At 37.9% G+C, this 23251-nt stretch overlaps 1 protein-coding gene across 1 annotated transcript in view; it reads left to right on the forward strand.

The window, feature by feature from the left end:
* LOC121636217 (plexin-A2-like) overlaps positions 1–23251 on the forward strand; it is a 78363-nt gene that overhangs the window by 40339 nt on the left and 14773 nt on the right. The window contains exons 5-20 of the mRNA XM_041979515.1: positions 1039–1139; positions 3372–3495; positions 4012–4165; positions 4652–4748; positions 9432–9546; positions 11364–11564; positions 12240–12336; positions 13030–13229; positions 14943–15094; positions 16125–16242; positions 16484–16620; positions 17139–17306; positions 19586–19679; positions 21073–21312; positions 22030–22173; positions 22616–22850. Of these exons, the coding sequence (XP_041835449.1) occupies positions 1039–1139; positions 3372–3495; positions 4012–4165; positions 4652–4748; positions 9432–9546; positions 11364–11564; positions 12240–12336; positions 13030–13229; positions 14943–15094; positions 16125–16242; positions 16484–16620; positions 17139–17306; positions 19586–19679; positions 21073–21312; positions 22030–22173; positions 22616–22850 (2377 nt within the window). The remainder of the gene's footprint in view (positions 1–1038; positions 1140–3371; positions 3496–4011; positions 4166–4651; positions 4749–9431; positions 9547–11363; positions 11565–12239; positions 12337–13029; positions 13230–14942; positions 15095–16124; positions 16243–16483; positions 16621–17138; positions 17307–19585; positions 19680–21072; positions 21313–22029; positions 22174–22615; positions 22851–23251) is intronic.

Here is a 23251-nt window from a genome sequence, read left to right on the forward strand (position 1 = left end):
CGCCCACTTATGCTATCAAGAGCACCGGAGACACTCTAATCCATAATCCACTCTTCATTTGTGATTGCTTACATCAGGAAATTGCTTGCATCATATGTCCATACCAAGAATAAAAACCAAGTAGAAAATAGCCAGGCTCAGGCTGCTGCTCCGACCAGTTTTATATGCAGGTCTGGTGCAACAGCACTGACTTTCACAGCGGCTAATGGAGAGCTTACCCTTTGCAAGACATTCATGCTGTAATAAAGTGCAGTTCTGTGTCTGTCAGGATGTCTTCTTACCTTTGTGTGCTGAAAATACCGTATACCTGTTCAGAGTCTTCAACTAATCGTTACACTTCAGTAAAGTGAGAAAATCAATTATTAGTAAGCATTACCAAGAAAAGTTAAGCAAGAAATTTGCACCAAATATGCCCCTCGATTGCTCAAATTGTCATTTCATGTGTTCTCGAATGAAATCTAAGCATCTGCATAGAAGCACAACTTTGTGTCAAAACTAAAAGCAGAGAGAGAGTGGTTCTTTTCCCTTTGGTATGCTTTCCATACATTGCCAAATAGCAACAAAACACCTTTGCTCTTTTCTCATTAAAATGACTTTTTTCATCAGAAAGCTTTAGATGCACCTCTTTACTGACAATCATTTAAAGCTTTTAAACCGAATATTCGAGTATCAAAGTGGCTTAGTGGTTAAGAAATTTTTGTACACAACTGGTGCACATGGTTCAGCATAGAGCCAAGGTTGGATGCAACTCTCTTTCTTTCTCTTCCTGTGGTTTCTTTCAGCATCTCCACAGGAGGATAAACAGTGAAGGAAAAAATGCCCCAGAATTAGCCTTAAAATAATAAGTATAATCGGTGTAAAAAACAAACTGCTGTGCGTCATTTTTCTTAAATGTGTTGTAAACTTCTTATAACCAAAATACATTGAGATTAGAAAAACCAGAACAGTGCAGTATTTAAATGTTCTTGACAACCTTTTCCTTGTGTTTTACTGTTACGCTTCTCACTTTTAACTCATTCTGTCATTTCTCTGGTTCAGGTGGTCCAGGTCCCCGTGGAGGCCTGCGAGCAATATGGTACATGTGCTGAGTGTCTAAGCTCTAGTGATCCCCACTGTGGCTGGTGTGTCCTGTATAACATGTGAGTGTGTTCCCTTTATTTTCTCTCATGCCCACATATGCACATCAAAGCTGAGGGATTAAAACCACAACTTCACTGTTTACCAAACTGCTTGCAGTGATGAGTGTGGTTAAGTTCGTATGTGCTTATTGTGCTCCCTGGAATTCACCATTATCAACAGCTGGCAGGACTAACGGAAAACCAGGAAGTGGTCGCTGGATAGTGTGATCCCTCCTTAATAGAACCATTCTGGACAAGAGAAGTTGCATAGCCACCAGATTTTATTGTCAACCGAGCGAGAGGACAACTGGTGTTAATGGAAGAGGGAGGGATTAGCCTTGCAGTCACAGCGGGTGTACCAACTGCACCTTTACATACCCAGGGAACATTTTGGACCTAACGGAGCAAGCTTATCTCCTCCATCTTAATTATCTGACCCCAGGTTAGCTTACATAACACCTCGATATGGAGCAAAGGGGATTCAGAAGATTAAAAGGCTGTGTTTCTGAACCAGCCGCTGTGTTTGAAGCTGACCTCAGCCAGGGATTTACCCCCGTCTCATCATTTCACATCTGCATATAAGCTAGCAATATCTTGATGGTGATCAGCATTATTTAAATTGCAGCTCTCCATTTTATCAAACCGTCAGTGAAGTGAGGAGAAAAAAAATATTCTTTCTAAAATCTAAATTACCTCATTAAACAGTTTTTTTTTTTTTTGCTGTTTTTTTCTTGTATGCGCACTTTGTCTGCAAGTCTCATTATACTCTTTATTTAAAATAATGTCTTACAGTTATCAGTGAGTAGATGGTTGCTGTTCCCTCCAGTAACTCAGAAAGAATCATGATCCTTCACACTGTAGAGTGAAGCTGCTTTGTTTTTCTGTCTTATTAAATCCAGATTGGGGTCCCTTTTTAAACTCTGAATGACTCTCACAGTGTCATGTTGACAGCTTTCAGGATTTCTCTTTCCCACCGTTTGTGAACATGCAAAAAGCTTGAAGGAAAAGGGGAACAAATGATTAGATCAGACAAAACACAGTGAATGGAAAAGGCAATGAAAGACAGTCAGAGATAAAAGATGCCTTTTTTTCTAAGGCACTTCAGCTGATGTGCAGTCAGAAGGTGACCGTCTATACTCCCGTAGCGATGGGCCGTCTCAAGAAGCCAAGCTAGCAACAGCTGCCACTGCCTTTCCAATCCGCCTTTGTATTGAGCTGTAATTACAGCAGAGGTCTCAGGGTTCTTTGAGCTCTCTCAGGAGGTGCCACCCCCTCAGCAGCATCTCAGCCTATATTAAGCACCGTCTCCCCTCACTGTGCCCATTAGATAGTCAAAGAGAAAAGACAATGGTATATAGTTTCCTACTACATTTACACCTCACAGCACAGACTTGAGTTTTGTTTTTGATTTTTTAACAGCCTTTTACTATTTGAAAATGACAGATGAAATTTCTAAAATGCTTTTTTTTTAAAAAAGAAACAAAAAAACATCATCATCAGTACAGCTGCAATGAAAATAATCGCTTTCGCTTTTCTAAAATTAATCAAAAATCCCATGATTTGAAAGTACTTTCCATTCTCAGTCAGGACTTCAAATATACTTCTGCACTGCTCTTATCTTTTCTAAGATCACCCAAAAGTTATCATGTGCAGCCACCCTTCTCACTTCTTACTTTTAATTACGCTGTGAAATCCAGAGGTTGAAGCCTATTCTGCTTTTGTGCACTTATTTACTCTGCAGAATTAAAAGAAAGTGAAAAAGTCTCATTATTACGAATTATCCTAGAACGTGGTTATTTTAAAAAGGTATTTAAAAGCTTAAGAAATAATTTTAAGCAAGATAATATATCTTAAATTAAACATATATATATATATATATATATTAATACTTTTTAAGATGAAGCAGTATGTGGGTTTCGTGTAAACTTTGATTTTGACATTGCTAGCCTCATTTGCATGCTGATCAGCGTCCACAGCCCTGCTAGCAGCTCTGTGAAGTTTTGATTAAGCAGCATACATGCTTATGTCAGCATGCTGTTATGCAATTACTGATCCAACACTTATTTCATAGATATCCATCCTCTTGACACATAGCAATGCATCTTATAGCTGTGGGGATGTCTTACTAGAAACGTGGTATACAGATAAAGCATTGTAAACAAATAAAAAAAAACAAAAGAAAAATACCCCTTTAAGACCAAACTAGCTGCACTGTTTAACACATTTTTTTAATCAAGCACCATTCTTCCACAGGTGTTCGAGGAGAGATCGGTGTCTGCGGGCGGAGGAGAGCTTCCGTTTTGCGACGGACATTGACCGCTGTGTGAAGGTTATTGCTCACCCAGACAGCATCGCTGTATCAGCACATAGTGTCCCTGTGAGTCTGCTTATCATTTCACCAATCACTGCACTGTCACTCCACTCACAATGCCAGTGTTTATGAGCAATCACTGTAAGTAGCCCTGTACAACCACATGTACAGTAAGTGTAGGCTTGGGAGAGATTAGTTTTCTGTGGGGTGAAGTCAGACAGAAGGGTGACTCTCCCTGTGGGACACCACAGTATTTATTTATTTCTGTTTAAATAAACTCATGGGGGATGGAAGAATGAATGTGATGCTTGGCAAATACTAATCTAGTGCCAGGTGTTTGTTTGTAAAACTTAGCACAACTATTGTAAAACACCCACATTTCCCCCCCTTTTTCTGGGCTGTGTTAAGCTGAGCTATTCAGGCACTGCTTGTATATTCACTAGACAAATAGTCTAATATACTGACTTTATATTTTCTCATCAAGAAAGTTAAGTTATGAAATTACTGTATAATATGTTATAATAATTTTTTACATTTATTGCTAATAGCATAATGTTCACTTTTCCCTTTTTGCTTTATTAGCTCCTGTTGGAGGTGCACAATGTTCCAGATCTTTCTGCTGGAATTACCTGTTCATTCGGGCAGCAGGCTCAAGCAGAGGGTCACGTCAATGGGAACAGAGTTATGTGTCTTTCCCCAGCCGGGAAGGAGGTCCCTCAGATACCACAGGATCAAGGTGAGTACAGATATACTGTAAGGTCTGAAGCTGAAAGGTAGAAAACTTGACAAAATAAGGTTGATGCGAATATTAGGAGAAAAGAGCTGAATACCAATTTAGATTCTAAAAAAGCTGTCTTAGATTTGTTTATTTGTTAAGTACGAAAAGCAGTAAAATGTCCTTGGAGTATATACTTTACACACTTATTTGAAGTTTCTGAGAGAAGGTTTTCTTATGGCAACAGCAGTATGCCCTTCGAACACAGACGACAGGTGGCTCTTCACAAGAATATGATAAAAGTATTAACATTTTTTTTCATTTTGACCTCTTTTTGGCACTCATTGTTTTGATTCTTTCCTCCATCCTTCTTTGTCTCTCCTTCAGTCTTTATCTTTTTTTTTTTTTTTTTTTTTTTTTGTTTGACTCATAAATTCTGACAAATTTTCCATTCTCTCTTGCCACCCTTTTGCTAACCATGCTTTCTCTTTGCCCACTCTTTTTCAGACTGGGCTGGCGTAGAGCTGCGTCTCAATTCAAAGGAGACAGGTCAAATGATTGCCAGCACAGAGGTGAAGTTCTACAACTGCAGCACACATCAAATGTGAGTGCAGCTGCCCCCCCTCTCATCCTTTGATTTGTTCAATAGATGGATGAGCACAACTTAATTTAGGGCAATGATGTACTGATGCTTGCAACCCCTCTTAAGATTGCACTGTTGGATAACCTCTGAGTTCAATTTATCTGTCAGGTTTCATTTAAATCAACATGATGCATTTGTCATGGCCTGTTTATTTCAACTTTGCTTTAAGTGGCAGTTTGTGGGCTTACTTCTTATAGATTTGAATACAACTAACAGCTTTTTCAAGTACAAAAACAGTACTAGAATTAATCCTGAATTCTTTGTTACATGTGCTTCTTTTGTAAAGGATTTATGTCTAAGATTGTTTTAACCCTGGAACTTAAATAGAAAACCTTTTGTGCTCTGTTCTGTTGCTCTTCCCTTAAATGCAGCCTCTGGGTTAACCATTTTATTTACATTTTGATCTGTAAGAGAAATTCTTTTTCTTCTTATAGTCACCAACATTTAGAGAAAATTGACTTAACTGTTTATTCTGGTCAAATTCCTCATATACTGCTTCACAGTTTCAGAACTTGCTGCTTTTGACTGTTTTATCTCATCTTAAGCTAAATCTTGCTGAATTTGTGGACCCTTAAACATTTTTTGCACATATAAAATGTAGCATTGCTGATTTGTTGTTTTGTTCTACCAAAAATGGCATTTTAGTAGAATTCCCTAGAAAATTATTTAATAAATCTTGATGAGTCATTTTGCATTCAGAACATGTGCTAATTTTGCATTCAGTGGAACACTGAAATTTCACGTCTATTCTCAATCACTATAACCTCAACAAGCTCAACTAAATCTTAGCCTCTCTTTTTTTTTTTTTTTTTTTACAGGAAACAGCATTCAAGCTCTGTTAGCCTCTTCTTGGGGACTTTTAAGTAATACCATTCAGTAAATCAGACATGAGTTAATATGTGCATCACTGACATATGTTACTTTTTCCTCTAACTCCATTCTTACTAATAACAGAAATAGAAGTACCCATCCAATACTCACAATACACATTTGCAGTACATTTATTGATGCATTATGGCAATAATCCTTAGAGTCAGGACTTTTCTTATGACATACTGCCAGAACACTTTATATGAGCTTAAAAAGTGACCTCTAGCTGTGTAAAACATATCTGCAGTAAGTGGAAGTAGTTTCAGTTCTGGCTTCTCTAAATGGTTTAAACTTTTTCAGCAGTTGGTGTGTTAAAGTTCTCTCTTGCGAGGGGTTTTATTGCACTTAAAGTAATAAGAGCAGTTGCTGTCGAGTCTAGACAAACACTGCTCCTGCCTTTTAGTACATCTCAGCTCAGAATTTCCACCACTACCTCTCTGCTGCGTAGAACGCGTTGGGCACTATACTTACAAAAAGTAATTAATTACATTACATTGTACTTTTTGCAAAAAGTAACAGCGTTTTAGCATTATAAAACTAGGTAATTACTCAGAAAAGTAATTCTTTTGTTGCTTGTTTTTAATGTTAAAAAAATTCCCTTTAAAAGATATTCAAATTCATCTGTATGTTCATTCATTCAAAATGAAACATTAGATCCGACTAAACATATTATGCTGCTTTATTCTTAGCTTGCACCCGGTCAACAGAACATGGCAACTCTTCTTCTCCAGTTACAACCGTATCACTCCGCCTCCTCTCCACTATAGCAGTAGCACAATTTAGTCTGAACAGATGTGAAACTTATATTTACTCGAAACAAAAATGAATCTCATCTTACAAAAGTAAAACGCTGACAGTAACGTCTTATTGTCAGTAATGGTAACGGTGTTGTAATAATGGAAAAAGTAATTGGTTAGATTACCCGTTACAGAAAAAAGTAAGGCCGCTAGTAATGCCCTTTCTCCCACTGGGCTGGGCTTATCTAGTACATACCGTTTGTGGTATAAAACTTCACAGCTCTGCAACAGCATATACTTATTACTTTATTAGGCTAACAGGCATGCAAAAATACCAATTCTCATGACTATTTGTAAACACAAAACTCCCAACGTGGCCCATCCTCTCTGAATCTCCTAGTAGATGTGTTCAAGTGTTAAGTCTTCAGGCATCGTGAGCTGTGTGACTCAAGTCACAAAACAATGATGAAAATCAGATAGAAAAATACTTTTTTTTCTAATTGCTTTGCTGTAGTTATGCTCCAAAGGACTTAAGAACACATTCACACAATCCCTTTTTATTTTTACTGGCTAGATCACCAACTTCAGTACCTTGTCACTCAGTCAAGCATGAGACAGGCAGCCTGTCAGGTGAAACAAAAGGTCAGGAGGAAACAGATTACGGTTTGCTGATATGTGTCTTAAACAATGTTTAGACTTCACACAACTTTGCTTTTTCCTTAAAGTTTCCTTCCTCACATTTTAATTTGAGCTAACGTCTGTATTTGGCAAAGACACCAGCTGTAGTTGACAAAGATACCCAAGAGTGTGCACTAATAAAAAGATTTTATTACCATTTGCTCACTGCCAAATACATTTAAAATGACTGGTATAGACACGAGGAATTTGTAGGGGAAAGCACTAGTAGACTCATTCAGACAGAATAATTGCTGAATTAACTAAATTATTGTTTCATTATAATACAATAACCTATTTTCATTCGTTGCAACCCTCATTCATATTCACACCTGGATGCAGCTTCCTGTCGGCTGGCATTCTCCAAAGGCCACTAAATAGATGAGCATTACACTCAAATATCCCCTTTTGACCTAACTTTGTCTCAAGGGACCCTGCCAAAGAAACATGCATGTGAGACAAAAGATGCTCGCTATTTTTGTCCTTTCCCTGGTGGCTTACGGGTGGGTAAAATTGTGTAAATTAATGAGCACTTTATTTAAATGCCAACCAATATAAGCTCTCTAACTGGACAGGGAAGCTGTTTTGACTTTAAGCCATTTTGCAAATGTCAACTGTATTAATCATAACAGTAAACTAACACGAGAGTCTCTCTTTGTGAATAACAATTACAAACAGCTACAGCGGAGGATCTTATTAGCGTGAATGTCAATTAGTGCTATTTGTTGGCTTTAAAAGACATCCTTCAAACAAGGTATTTTTCTAAATTTTACAGAAACATGAGACAGTTAAAATTCTCCAAACAATTCAAATCACACAATGTTAAAAAAGGTATTTCAAAGACCTTTATTACAATTCTTTTTATTCTACTTGAAGTGAGTCGGGCAACAAAAGCTGGCAGGAAGTGATTTCCTGTCTTTCTTGAGTTGTTACTAAGATTAAACTGATTTCCTTATCATAATTTACAAAAGTTTAACTGTGGCATGAATTCCAGTGAAGCCAGGACTGGATTCAGAAATATACAATAAGTTCACTGAAGGACAGGATATTTTGGATAGAGCATTCATAACCAGACCCAGGAAATTAGCTCACTGTGGATACAAAAGCCATTTATTCACAATAGACTTTGACTGAAACACAAATTCCACAATATAACCACATTAAGTTATTAGAGAGAAACAGTTGGAAGCTCATCACATCTGCTCCACACCAATATGGCCTCCATTAGCTGCGGGGTGACCCTTTGTACTCTTGTGATTAATATTTCAGACCAAACATGCTCCTAACCTAGCATCTCTTTCCCTGCATCCCCCACCACCACCATCACCTCAGCATCACATCACCCTCTGTAATTAATTATCCAGTGTTTGCAGCACACTGCCAGTCTAGTACTATTAATACTCAATCCCCCAAATTCTTTCTATACACACAATATCACACATTTTTATGTCCATACTGGCCTAGGGCAGCCAATTAATATCAGAATTTAATTATGCTTCACTTATTGGCATTTGTTGCTCGTTTTGAGCTGCAGTATCTGAGGTTTTATGGCTTCTTTTTGCAGTTATAGCTAATTAAATATTTTATTTTTGAATTCAGAATACAGACAGTGAATAGTGCACAGTAGTGTCCCCACCTTCCAAAAGAATAGAGGACATTTTCGGTTTTATTATCTCCACATCCCATGTTGGTATATCAACAGATGTGCATCAGTCACTGCTGTTGTATCACCACTGCCTTCATATTCATTGACTAAAAGTAATTAAATTGAGTCAAATGAGGTTTATTAAGAACAATTTTAATCAATAATGGACCGCTGGTGGTAGACAACTAAATCAGACCCAAAGATGTTACACAACTCTACCCTTCTAGTACTTAGTTGTACTTTTAACCCAGATTTTTTTTTTCATTTATTTATTTTTAGACTTAATCCAGATTTAGAAAGGAAGTTTCACAACAGAAAAAATAGAAAAAATAGAACCCCACAATGTTATACAAGGCATATTAAAAACTAAGTAATGTTACTGTATAATGACAGCGCTAATGTTTGATAATACATATTTTTATGTTATACTGTTACCAGTTTTAAATTGCTTTAGCATGTTTTAGTTGTATATATATATATATATATATATATATATATATATATATATATATATATATATGTATATATATATATATATATATATGTATATATATATATAATGTGAAGATAAATTAAAGAAGTTACAATCCTCTACCAGTCTATATGCTTCTGGGGATGTTTAGGAGTTGAACACGCCGTGTGAATGCAGAAAATGTGAAGATACTGGTGGTAAAATGTTGCAATTCTATGTAGTAATGCAGCTCTTTCCTCCTGCAGGTGTCTGTCCTGTGTAAACAGCACTTTTCGCTGCCATTGGTGTAAATACCGAAACCTGTGCACTCACGACCCAAGCAGCTGCTCTTTTCAGGAGGGTAGAGTCAACGCATCAGAGGTACAGTAGCATTAACCTTCTTTAGCTATTAAGAGCACCATTTATCAAATGTTATGTGACACAGTTGCCTTAAAGGCACAGAAAACATAGCTTTAATATAAAAAATCAACATAATTAAAAGTGCATATAGGGACAGAAATGATTCGATCTGCAAGCTAATGTCAGCACACCAATATCATAATAATACCTATGCTAACATGTTGATGGCAAACATACAATTATCACCATTTTAGTTTTTAGGAAAGCCCTACCAATACAGATGTTTAAGGAAATCAAAAAGTAATAACAGTATTTCTATATTAAATGATTAACAGATCATTTGGGTTTGACTTTCTAGTGTGATAAAATGTAAACATATGATCATGCATACTAAAAAAAGAAAAGGCTGCAGAGAATGTGATTAATTATCTAAGTGCTTAGTAATAAACCAAAGTACTGGTCATAAATGCTGTTGAAAGATTAAAGCTGAGCATCATGAAAGTTATATAACATCAGGAAAAATATTCCAAGTTTTAAGGAGGTTCATCCATAGTTAATAGAAAATGTTAACCTAGAACCAACACTATGAACATCATGGGGTTATAGGTGAGTGGGTCAATGTCACGAGAAAAAACCATCAGTGAAATTCCATCTAAATATGCTCACAAAATATTTTTCTAATCCATCCTAGAGATATTAAGAAATTTTACTGGATTAAATAAAAACTCTGAAGTTTTTAAAGTTTTGAAAATTCACTTTGTAGGCAACACTTTCATTATCTAATTATTTTTTCATGGTTTGTTTTATGCATTTGTAAAAATATTCTTCCTAATTTGTTTTCTTATTCTTTTCCAGATTAATATTTTTGTGACACTCCTACAATATATATAGTACTGTATATACAGTCATCCTCAAATGTATTCACACCCTTCCATTAAAGAACTTTCTTAAAGAAAAGGCTAAATTCACAATAGTCACTCAAATAACTGCAGAATGAAGAATGACGTAATAATAAATAAAAATTTGCTAAATTATGATTTAGTAAAACGAGACATTGTTTTAAATTTGATTGAGTTGAAAAGAATAATAAAATGGTAAATGGTACAAAACAAACAAAAGTGTCGCGGACAAATTAGAGCACATTGCTGATGAGTAGTGAGCCAAATACTTGTAAACAAGTGCAGAAGTCTGATTAAGAGTAAGAAAAAACTTGATTGCAGTGATTGCCTCGAAGGATTGTTCAACAAAATATTAGTTTACAAGTGACATAAACTATATTAGTTTATCATGTTTATTTGCTTTTTTATATATATATATATATATATATGTATATGTTTTTTTTTCTATTGAACCACAAATCAAAAGCATTATCGTGATTTTCATTATTTTTTTTAAATTATTATAACGTGTCAATTTCAACTTATTTCAGTGATAGCTGTGTTTTTTCCTTTTTTAATGGGAGGGTATGAATAAAATGTACACACAATAGTGAAATAACTGCAATGAGACATGGTCTTTTACTCTTTCATGTAGTTCTTTTGTAATACAACGCGGAGTATGTGTCGGCAAATAATATTTGGACTGTGGATCCATTTGCCCCCTTTGCAGTATTAATCCCTGTGCTACATTAGTCTTCCATGTTTATGTAATAGAGTACAGGCAGACACATGCACATAATAACAAAGACAAATACAGAGAGCATGTTATGTAAATCCCAGGCATTATGTATGGGTATTAATAGGGTTAATGCATTAAAGAGTCATTATAATATGTGGGTATGTTTCTTTTATTTATTTATTTTTTTGTTGTTGTTTTTTTGTGTTTTTTTTACTTTACAGGATTGCCCTCAGCTCCTTAACTCTGGAGAAGTTCTCATTCCTGCTGGCGAGGTCCGACCCATCACCCTGAGGGCCCGAAACCTTCCCCAGCCACAGTCAGGCCAGCGGGGCTACGAGTGTGTGGTTAACGTACAGGGTGTCAGCCACCGTGTCACGGCGCTGCGCTTCAACAGCACCAGTGTGCAATGCCAGAACAGCTCGGTATGACCTCAAACACTCTCAGCGGGAATCTCACAGCTGTCAAATGAGGCAGATAGCCTGGAAGCTGTGTAGGCCAGTTGCGTAGGGTGCATCAGCATCATGAATACAGCCTGAGGTGCGCAGCATGAGGAGAAAGCAAAGACAGGGAAATGAAGAAGTGTTAAGGAAAAATGCTAAGCATTTGTGTTAGGTTTGAGGATGGGAAGACAAGAAGGGAAAGGAAAATTGATGCGTGGTTTCAGTAAAAATGATGGAAACCATGACCTTATCTCATAAACTGGATTTTGTCAAATAAATTTTAGGAACACATAAGATTCCTTGGGATTTTTTTTCTTTTAACATAATGCAAATCACAGGTTAAATTTCAGTGCACTCCATATCTTGCTACACTGTGGCAGTATATGAAAAGGCCATTTTCCTCAGATGTGGGTGATTGGTCACCCCAGCCGGGGTTTGCGTCCCTACATGTCAAAGAGGAGAGGAGCAGACAACCGTGGCAGAAAATGACAGATGGTTAAAAGCCTCGTCTCTCTGCCGCCCTTTCATCCTCTCATTTTCCTCAATCCGTCTCTCTCTGTATCTTTTTATATACTCCGTCCTCTGTCTCTCTTTGACTTCTCCGTCCCTGTTTCCACTTTCTGAACACTCTCTCAATCTCTGTTGCTGCTTTTCTAGTACATGTATGAGGGTGTGAAGATCAGTGACCTGGCAGTGGACCTCTCCATCGTATGGAACGGCAACTTCATCATCGACAATCCTGAGAAGATTAAAGGTGCCTCTGCCATCCATCACTGCCAAACCAGAGGAGTGTAAAGCACTCAATCCACAGGGGATAGATAGTTTATAGAGGGCACTTTATGGCTCCCAAAGGCCCTTGAGAGAAAGTTCACAATAGCAGGGAATTTCATCAAAGAGCACCCAATCACTTGTGCACCAAGAAGAGTAAATGGTGAACTTTAGCATTTTCCCAGTTTAGCTCTACAACAAGCTGTGATATTTTTTTCAGTGATCATGCAAGAGATGGTGTTTGTCTGTTGTCACTGTAGGGTTTACATTAAAAACAATTACATACAGTCTTCAAGAATACTTCATACACTTTATGGCCATTGATTGGAACACATACAGGATACCCATAGAAAGTAACTTTCTAAAGTACTAACAAGCTTACATGGAGAAAAAGGTAAAGAAGAATACTCTCACAGAGAAGTTCACTGAATTACTTCAACATCATTCCATATACAAAAATATCCATGCTATCATTTTATTAAACACACAAGATAAAAGTCTTTTTTTAAATTTTTTTTTATTGGAAATCATTTTGAATTCAAGCTGCTTAGGTATGTTTTATGATTAATGACTTTTAAATTTGTTCAATTTAGAATGAATTATAGTTATAGGTTTCTGTAAAATAGTCCTCATATGTTGTGACCAAAATAAGTTAATCTTGTCATGTCTTAACCTGCAGTGCACCTGTACAAATGCAGTGCCCAGCGGGACAGCTGTGGCATGTGTCTGAGGGCAGACAGGAAGTTCCAGTGTGGATGGTGTAGCGCTGAGGGTCGATGCACCATGAAGCAACACTGTCCTCCCATTTCCCCGTATGCTAGCCGCTGGCTGGATCTTTCTACTAGGAATGTCAAGTGTACCAACCCACGCATTACTGAGGTCTGTTGTTGCAGTTTCAGACCATTGTCTCCAAAACATTCAGTTGAGCCACAAAATTGAGTGTTTATATGCATGCAAAGACAAGATGTCACATTCTTCACCCATGTAGTGAAACATATTGCGAAACATTTCATCATACTATCAATTTTCTTACATCAATGCTTTTAACCGATCTGCTCTAGAAAAGCATAATTCTAGTTTATTTCTCTGATAGTGTTTCCTAAGATGAGGGGAAAAATTATTGCAGCAATTTTTGTTCCAAAAGTCAGAAAGATGATGGTGGTCTGTTGCCGTTAAACAGCCAAATTCACTAAGGTGAACCAGGTTGTTATAGTGGCTAATTTACTGACTACTTGCTATTTTCAAGAGAGGAGGTGGAGGCAAAGAAACATGGAAATAGACAGTTCAGGAGAAAAAACCCTAAAATAGGACTGCCAGATGATGTTTTAATGTGTATATACAAGATTTTTTGAAAATATAAAATAAAGAAAAATCTTAACACTAAAGACTTCAATAATTTTGTCAAATAAAGCTTAAAATCAAATGGTGCAAGATCACAAAGCTATTCCTTTGTCTGTTCTCCCCTATCAGAAAAGCATGCAATGTCAGATATACACATTACCCCAGGTTGTAAATATCAACGACGAACACTTATTTTATCTTTGGCCAACTTCCAATTTCCCAGCCAAGTGTCTGTTTACCTGAGACTGTCTGCCATTTTGTTCCATGCCAGCTGAATAGCTTAAGTGCTTGACAGCTAAACGAATTCAGTCTGTTTAGAAGAAGGTGATGGATCTTTTATGTCCCAAACTCCTGTTCATTCTCTTGAATGAGGCACAGTGGGTCAGGCACAGAGATGCAAGGCTCTTCCACTTCAAAGAGCCAGGAGCCTTTGATGTCCCTGTCACATTATTAGTGTTTCTGAAGGAGCTGCAGTAGAATGAATCAACTCGGGAGTGAAGGCAGAGTTGCCCCAGCATTGCGCCTGTTCTGCTCTGTAGGTTAGAATGTACCCTACTGGGATGGTTAGCTTTGCCCTGGAAAGTACCGCAATTGGACTTCTTAAGGCTTTGCTATTCACTGAATAATTCATTAAAGTTTATTTTCAATTAGCAGCAGATGTTAAGGCCTTTTTTTATAGAAAATAAAACATTCTATTTGAAAGTCATTTAGCAATATTTCCTTCCTATAATAAATTATTTTTCCAATAAAATGTGTTATAAGGTTTTAGATCTAATTTGATCATTTTTCATTCTGAGAGACAGTTTCTAGACTAAAGTATCCATCTGTTAGTGTTTTGAAAGAAAATTGAGGTTGTCTATACCAGTGTTTCTCAGTCCAGTTCCTCAGGGCCCACTGCCCTGCGTGTTTCAGATGTGTTCCAACTCCAACACACCTCATTCAGATTAATAAACTTCCTCATTAAGTTCTTTGCAAGCCTGTTAATGAGCCATTTGTTTAATGCACCCTACTTTTGTTAAAGTGAGGTTACCTCTAAAACATGCAGGGTAGTGGGTCCCGAGGACCAGGACCGAGAAACACTGATCGACACCATTTATTATCATGTTGAATAAAATTACTTATCAAAACACATAAATACACAGAAGGTTTTATCATTATATTATGGTAAATAGTCAATGGTTTTATCAGATATCGTACCACATAGCAAATCTTATTTTACCTTACTGTAATTTCCTTCTCTTTTCTATATAGGTAAGCCCAGTGGCAGGGCCTCTGGAGGGGGGAACACTTGTCACTATCCAGGGCCTGAACCTGGGTCTGTCTTTCTCTGAGCTGGAGGATAATGTGGAAGTGGCAGGAGTGCAATGCACCCCACAGGAGGAGGGCTACATCACTGCAGAGCAGTAAGAGAAACTCCTCCCATCCACTGCCCCAATCCCCATGAACCCATACTGTAACTTACACAGACATTCTGTACACAAGCAAACACACACACATACACAAGAAAAAGAAATGCATGCAATTTTGTTTTCTCCCACCACGACACTAAAACAGTTGAGTGGTCCAAGTATAAGCAGGATAGCAGGTTGTAGGACTGAATGGGGCTTTGCATTACTCTGTTGTAGTCAGAGCCGAAGCAAGAGACAGACGGTCTCTGTGCCGTTGTCGTTATGAGGCTGTCGGAACAGCTGTAATTGAAATGCGCTGCATGTCGCTGACTGGGGGGACAATCTGTTAGCCATGTGTTTCTCTCACAGCCATGTAATGCGATTGGGCTCAGGCTACAGGGACTTTATTTTTATCCTTGTGAAAAAACAAAAAGAAAGAAAAAAAAGGAAGGAACAATTCACGTGATCTATAAACAGGAGGATTGAACAGGGACGATTCATTGGGATCTCTCATTGTACTGGGGTGTGAATTTCTTGCGCATAGCCATGAATTCAGCAGGACCATTCATTTGACTCACACGGTGCTTTAAAACATGGCATTACTGCTGTTACAACCATTAATTTCAGCATGGGGTCAGTTGCTATAATGACTTATTCATGGTGTACTTTATCTTATTGACCTGACAGACAATAGTGATTTATTGAAGAAACCTCTATGCTGTCATGGCAACCGGAGGTAATGGTGGGTGGCAACCGTGCAGGAGATGGGGAGTGGTGTAGTTTATCATTTGAGTTATATTGCTGTTATAGGTTTCCCATTAGGAAGAAAGATGACCCTCTGTATTGACCCACAACTTCTATGAAAGTCTGCTTCAATCACAGCGGCCTGAAGAGGCCATTTTCCACCAGTGAAGCTCGTAACATATGTGCTACAGCGCAGTGATGTTTTTGCATGCGTATACTTGGACATTGTTTTTATTAATATACCCAATTCTCATGTTTTTGAGAACCCTCATTCATGTGGAGTGTATTTTGCTGTAAATAGGATTGTCTGTGAGATGGCTGCTGCTCCAGAAGAAAGTACACCAGGTCCAGTTAAGCTGTGTGTTGGCGAATGCAGACCAGAGCTACGTGCACAGTCCTCCCAGCTCTACTCCTTTGTGGTAATTGTGACACTGAATTGTGATGCATTTGTCAGTTTGCTCTGACAGAAACATTGTAATGATTAAGGCTAATCACATGACTGAAAGCTAACCTGTTTGGTGTAGATCAAAAGTATAATGCCAGATGGGTTAACTTTTTAGTTATATGATAGCATATTGAACTGAAGTTGAAAAACAGAATCAGAACACATGCTTTAATTTGTGTTTAAATGTTTAACGAATGAATTTTTGCTCTCTAAAGATCCCTACTACGTTGGCCCTGACCCCGGGCAGAGGACCTGAGTCTGGGGGCACCAAGGTCACCATTGTCGGAGAGAATCTAGGCGCTGGCAGCACTGTTAATGTTTACTTTGGAAATCAGACCTGTGAGCTGTATAGGTGAGTCTGATGGTAGTATGGTCTCCAGATGTTCTTCAAAATCTGAAATTATTTAACTTATTCTTACATTCTTTAACATTACAATATACAGAGTATTTTTAAAGAATTAATCATTTCTAACTTCAAGCACAGTGTGGGACCACTTAATGTAAAAAAAAAAGAAAAAAGTGTATGTTTAATTAAAAGGATTAATTAATGATTGGTGGAGAGGTGATGAAGCTCACAGCAGCAGATTTCCTTCTTTGTGTATTTATAGACATCTATTTAAAGTCCAACATGGCTACCATGGTAGCAGTCAGGCAGGTGAGGCAACGAAGCCATTAGCTGGAGCACCTTCTAATTACAGCTTTTATCCCTAATGTGTCTGTAACAAGGAGGAGATGGGACAGACTATAATGAATCCTCTACCCTCATGTATGGTTCATAACTACATGATGTCAGGAACTTGCCACTGAGGCAGCGAGTAGGTAGTCACAATTTAAAGCAGGAATAAATCCCTCTTTTGGTACTGCCACCAGGAGGACCATGTCAGAGATTGTGTGCTTCTCTGCTCCATCGGTAACGGGAGCAGGACCAGTGCAAGTAAGCTTGACAGTCGACCGGGCCAAAGTTCCTGGAAGTCTAGCCTTTGAGTATATCGAAGACCCCACAGTCCAACGCATTGAGCCCCTCTGGAGCATTACCAGGTAACATTTAGCAAAAGAATTAAGATGATGTCTGGCTAACTGGAGTTGATTTGCTGTATATATACAGTATATGCTGTATTGCCATTGGCTGCAATACAGTAGAAGTTAAAAAAAACTGCAGAGGACATCCACATTAACAAAAGGTAAACACAGAGAGTTCTTTTTATTTCAGTCTATGGGGGTATCTGGAATTATAATCCACATCTGGAAATATGCTGGCCAGTCACGTGAAGCTTTTTTGTTTGTTTGTTTGTTTTTGCCAGTTCAGAGTAGAAACAGCTGGTGAGTCATGTCATTTTAATTAATGCCAGGTCAGAAGTGGCTTGCAATCAAGTCTTCCTCAAAACAGGCAAAATCCAATTCAAGTGGGCATCTAAACTTTTTGGGGCATTAGTGGGAGTTTATACCATCACTTTTTTTTTTTTTTTTTTTTTTTTTTTAGCATTCACCTTTACTTATTCACATCTTCCTAATGCTTATCAAAAAATGTTAATAGAAACCTAGTTACTTTCGCTTCTTATGGTGTCAGTGATGGCTTTCAAAATGTCTACAGACATGTATAATTCAGAGACTGTTTCTTGGAATTGGCCTGCAAAGAAAAAGGTTCTTCTTTCCAAGCAGCAGATAAATCTTGAGCTCTGCTCTCTTGGTCATCGGCATTACAGGGATGGCACTTTGAAACTTATGATAACTAACAGGAGAGTACGTGATCTCAGATTGCAGCTTGTATGTAGCAGATTTTGCAAACCAGGTCCTTAGATGATTGGATATCAGGCAGATGTGAAGGCGTACATCCTCATTTCTGCATGTACAAGTTTTACTGATTATTCTATAAATAAAATAGAAACTATGCAAACTGCAAATCTATGTGCTGTATAACATAATGAGGTCTGGCACATCAAGCCCTTTATTTATGACCTTAAAACTGATAATTTCCTCTTATATTGTCAACAAAACTACAACAATATGAATACATGTCTGTGGCATCCAACGTAGACATTAAACTGCTCTAACCCTAATTAAGAGAACAAGACAAGAGTCACAAAAAAAGACTCCCCCAAACCTGACACTGCACAATCTCCAGTCTCCAGCAGCACACCTTCCAAGTCTAAACTAGATTAGAAAAACTGTTGCAGAGGTAGGCCAAGGATGGACATACAGAGAGAGATAAACAGTATCTTAATTTCCTGGAGAGGTTACTGAATGTTTCTGAAAATTCCTCCAGTCCATATATGGTTTCCAGCTTAACAGAGGCTATCCTTTGCCAGGAAATTTGTGCGTTAACTAGTAACACCATGGTTTCTGTGAAAAAGGCATGATGTCATTGAGGTGTGTTGTGATTTAACAAGTTCTCTGAAACATGTAGAATACAGCAAATTAAAATCTTTAAAATAGCACAGTTGTTAATCATACCTTTCTCTTGAATACTCTTGAATTAGTTTGATGTTGCTAATTTTATATGCCAACAAATTAATCTGCTGCATAAACATTTGAATCACAGTTGAGGAGTGCATTACCTGCACTCCTCTAAATAAAAGATGGCACTTAATTTGGCTTCGGGTGGGATTACCCAACACTACGTCCCTGCAGATTAGACTTCAGAGAGAAGCCCTGGCCCTCAGCCTAGTGACAGGAGGAGCTTTGTTGAGCTGCAATCAAGGGCCCTCATCATAAATGTGCATTTCTATCATGAGGCTCTACAAGCTTAGGTAGCCTTTGAAGTGTTAGAAAAGGGATTGGCACTTTGTTACTTGGCTAGACTGGTCAGTTGTTTTTTTTTTTTGTTTGTTTGTTTTGTTTTGTTTTTGTTTTTAGTTTTTTTGTTGTTGTTTTTTTTAAAATAGAAATGTTCTCTTCTTCCTTTCCTTTTTTGTACATTTTTCTAAGTTAGCCCTGCAGCACAGGTTATGTAAAGATTAGAATGTGTTGTTTATTTTAATCACATCTAGCACAGATATGTAAACAAGCAGCACCTGTATTCATGCTATGCCAATCTCACAGTCATGGATGAATATAAAATAGCAGCCAGCTGGTTCCTCGTTTGATCTGCTTCTTCTGCCCAATAACAAAAAGCAAGCTACCAGCTATACCTCTTCAAACATGTATTAATGCAGATTCTCCAGAAAAAGATTGGTCTCTCTGTGGTCGCCGCTCTAATTAAATCATGGTGGAAAGGCAGTTTGCATTCATGCACAGGCTACCTGGAGTGCAGTGTGTTTGTGTGTGCATATCTGCACAATAATTTTTGTGAATTAAATGTATTTCTTTTCTTCAAACAGTGGACACACCACCCTAACAGTGACTGGGACAAACCTGGATGTAGTTCAGGAACCTCGGGTTCGAGTCAAATATGCCGGCCATGAATCTGTCAATGTGAGTAAGATGAATCCTGATTTACTACACACAAGCTCGACTGACAAACTGATAAAAAGACAAAAATAAATCTTCTCTGTACTGGTGTTTTTTCTGTTCAAGATAAACTTGCTTCCTTTTTATTTTTACATATACATCTTCAAGGCATGCATTTTCAAAGCCGTGCTTATAAAATCGAAGCTGAACATAAAAGTAGAGGTTAGAAAGAGGCTGCATTCACTGCAGTTCATTCCAAAGTGACATTTTAAAATACTGACATGAAAGAATTCAGTTTTAGGGGGGTGATTTATGGTGTTGATTCTGCTTGACTGAACTGCTCAGGCAGGTTGCTTCAAAGTGATTGATTGTATTAAAGTGTTGGGGCCCTGATGGCAGAAGTCCAGACACCTTCAGCCCCAAGTTTTTGACCAGTCAAGGATTTGCCTGAGGTCTGCACTGACTGAAACCCCCAGAAATCAATACTAAACGGGTAACTGATGAGATGTCAGAAAGAGAAATGACTGAACCATATGCCTTTACCAGAGGAAATGCCATGTGACTGACTGACTGACTGACTGACTGACTGTTTAAAGTGGACAATGTTGTGTGTGTGTGTTAGAGGTGCAGTCCTAAGCCAGTTAAAGGGTGTGTCACTGATGCTAGCCTAAACTCTGAGCAGGTCCATTAAAAATACATATTCCACAGTGTCACTGGCAGTGCTGAAGTATAAAAGGATTAAAGCCGAACGTTTTACTGAAGGAACTGTGGGAAACAAGGCCACTGGTGTATTTAATGAAGGCAGTCTCTTTATCTTGCATATCTTGAAAACATAACTTGGATTGCCTAAAAGTATTTAGAATCACATAAGCACTTAATTGACTTGAAACAGCTCCCTTTGGAACCTGAGATTTGTCTGAAGCTGGCTAAAACCAGGCCTGGAGCATGTGAAGTATAAAGGGACAGCTCAGTATTAAAAGGAGCTTTGAACAACTACAGAAAACACAGAAGTGATCAAGTGATTGTCTTGATATGAAAGTTTATTGTGAATGTATTTACAATTATACATGTTGAAAAGGATTAATCAACAGCACTTGTATGTCGCATGGAACATGAAACGAGATGAGTGTTTGAATCTGTCAAGTTTTCAAAAATGCAGTTGCTTGATTTAGGAAAGTAAAGAGTAGCTGTTAATTAATCACCTAATTCAACAATGATTGTATCATGAAGGAAACTAAGAAATTACAAGAACATTCAGACTCACAAATTTCTGACGGAGATTTAAATCAATATTTTCTCATATACTCTATAAATATATTTGGAGCAATGGTGCAAGCCCTTACATGAAAACAATAATGTATAATAGCATGCTCAGTCACTGTAAGTAACTTGGACATCTAATTCAATTCCTCTCCAGGTGTGCAAAGTTCTGAACACAAGCACAATCAGCTGCTTCGCCCCCTCCTTAAAGGCGGAGTACACAACTGACGCGGAGACGATAAAACATGTGGATGAGTTTGGCTTTGTCTTCAACAACGTCCAAGCACTGCTCACTTATAACAACACAGGCTTTGTCTACTACCCCAACCCCTACCTGGAGCCCCTGAGCCTCACAGGTGTTCTGGAGCAAAAACCTGGAGCTCCCATCATTCTCAAAGTAAGCTGACCAATTCAGTTTTCCAGAAACTCTTGAGCGTAATCCCAGTTGTAACCTGTTTACATCACTGTAATCACCCAAAGTTGCTACACTGATCAAAAACTCTTGACTCCATCTGTACTGCCACATACACTATTTCCATATTATACATTAAACAAATGAGATCATTATAGACAAAACATTTGGCTCCTTCTGTGTCCAGTGCTGTTCTCCAGAGGTGATCAAATGCTTCCCATCACAAAAAACAGTTCTGTTCGTACTCTTTTCCATCTGATTTGCTCTCTATACACCATGTGCCACTTCAAGGAACTTCAACCTTTAGCTCTGATTGTCATGAGGGAGCAGCATGAAATATAAGTTGGAGGTTTGAAGCAAGCTTGAAAATGATTCAGCAGCTTTTCTCCACAATTCTGACTGTGACCATTTACATTGCAACACAGACACAGATTGCTATTTTTTTCTTTATGGGCTGGTTGATTACAGGAATGTAGCTTTCAGCTTGACTATTAATTGAAGTTGAATTGTTCACATTCGAATCAACAAACTGAGAATTTAAGTGGTGTCAAAAGACTCCCATTAGGCCCAAGTCCTAAATAGTTAATAAATAGAATTCCTAATCTATTGTCTTATACCACTTATTGTCTTTTTTTTTTTGGTTGGAATTCTCACCAAAAGCTGTTTAAAATCTGAAAATTTCCTTCTTTAACTGTGTTGCAGGGCCGTAACCTGGTGCCATCTGCATCTGGGGGAGCCAGGCTTAATTACACTGTGTTGATAGGAGAAACACCTTGTTCTCTTACAGTGTCTGACACTCAGTTACTCTGTGAGCCACCAAACCTCACTGGGCAGCATAAAGTCATGGTCAGTCTAAACGCCACGATTATCTGCCCATTTTCTGTCTTTTTGTGAGTCTGTCTATGTGAATGTGGGTCGTTCTCTGTAGGTCACTGTTTGTCTTTACGTCACTGTGTTTGTGGGTCACTCACGGGCTTTTGGTTAGTCACTGGCTTTCTGTCAATGTCTGTCACTCATGCTCTGGTAGGTTTCCTATTATGCACATTGTCCTCTAGAATTATTGACAAGCGCATAATGACAAGAGAGCTGGAAAAAGAAACATAAGCTTGTGCGCCCGGAGGTTGGTTTATTCAAAGGCAATTGTAATCTGTAACATTTTATGTCCTTGCTATGCAGACTTTTTTTCAATGACATTTTTTAAATTAATTTTAACCCATTTGTCCAAATTGTTTTTCTTTATTCATATTTGAGCATTTTCAAAAATATTTTAAATAATTTGCCTGCGCAGGTTCAAGTAGGAGGACTCCACATCTCTCCAGGAGAAGTTCACATCCGATCAGACAGCCTGCTCACCCTCCCTGCTATCGTCAGTATAACAGCTGGAGGAGGGCTGCTCCTCATCATCGTCATCATCGTTCTACTGGCTTACAGACGGAAGTCACATGAGAACGACCTCACTCTGAAGCGCCTGCAGATGCAGATGGACAATCTGGAGTCCAGAGTGGCTCTTGAGTGTAAAGAGGGTGAGTACAGTCTGAGACATAAAAACCATACAAACCCTGCTCATTAAATCTCACGTTCCCAAGATGACATTTAACTTGTGATTGCATTATAGCACCAGCTGTCGAGCACTAACCTGAAAGTGATAAGTTCATTAACAAGATTTTTTTTTTTCAATGGCAATTTACTAAATATTTGGTTGACTGAAAGACAAGTAAAAATTTAGTCTTTGGTCATTTATGTCATTTTATAACCGTAAATTAATTTCTTTTTGTAATCAAATAAAAAAAATCCTCAAGATTACAAAGATGTTAAGTTTTCACAAGACTAAAGTTTCTGTTTGTGTCATTTGGGGGGTTGACAGACAAGCAATATAATATACATATGTTGCACTGTCATTTTACTACTTTTTTTTTACATTTTT

This window comes from Melanotaenia boesemani, chromosome 3, assembly GCF_017639745.1.
Source record: "Melanotaenia boesemani isolate fMelBoe1 chromosome 3, fMelBoe1.pri, whole genome shotgun sequence".
NCBI lineage: Eukaryota > Metazoa > Chordata > Actinopteri > Atheriniformes > Melanotaeniidae > Melanotaenia > Melanotaenia boesemani.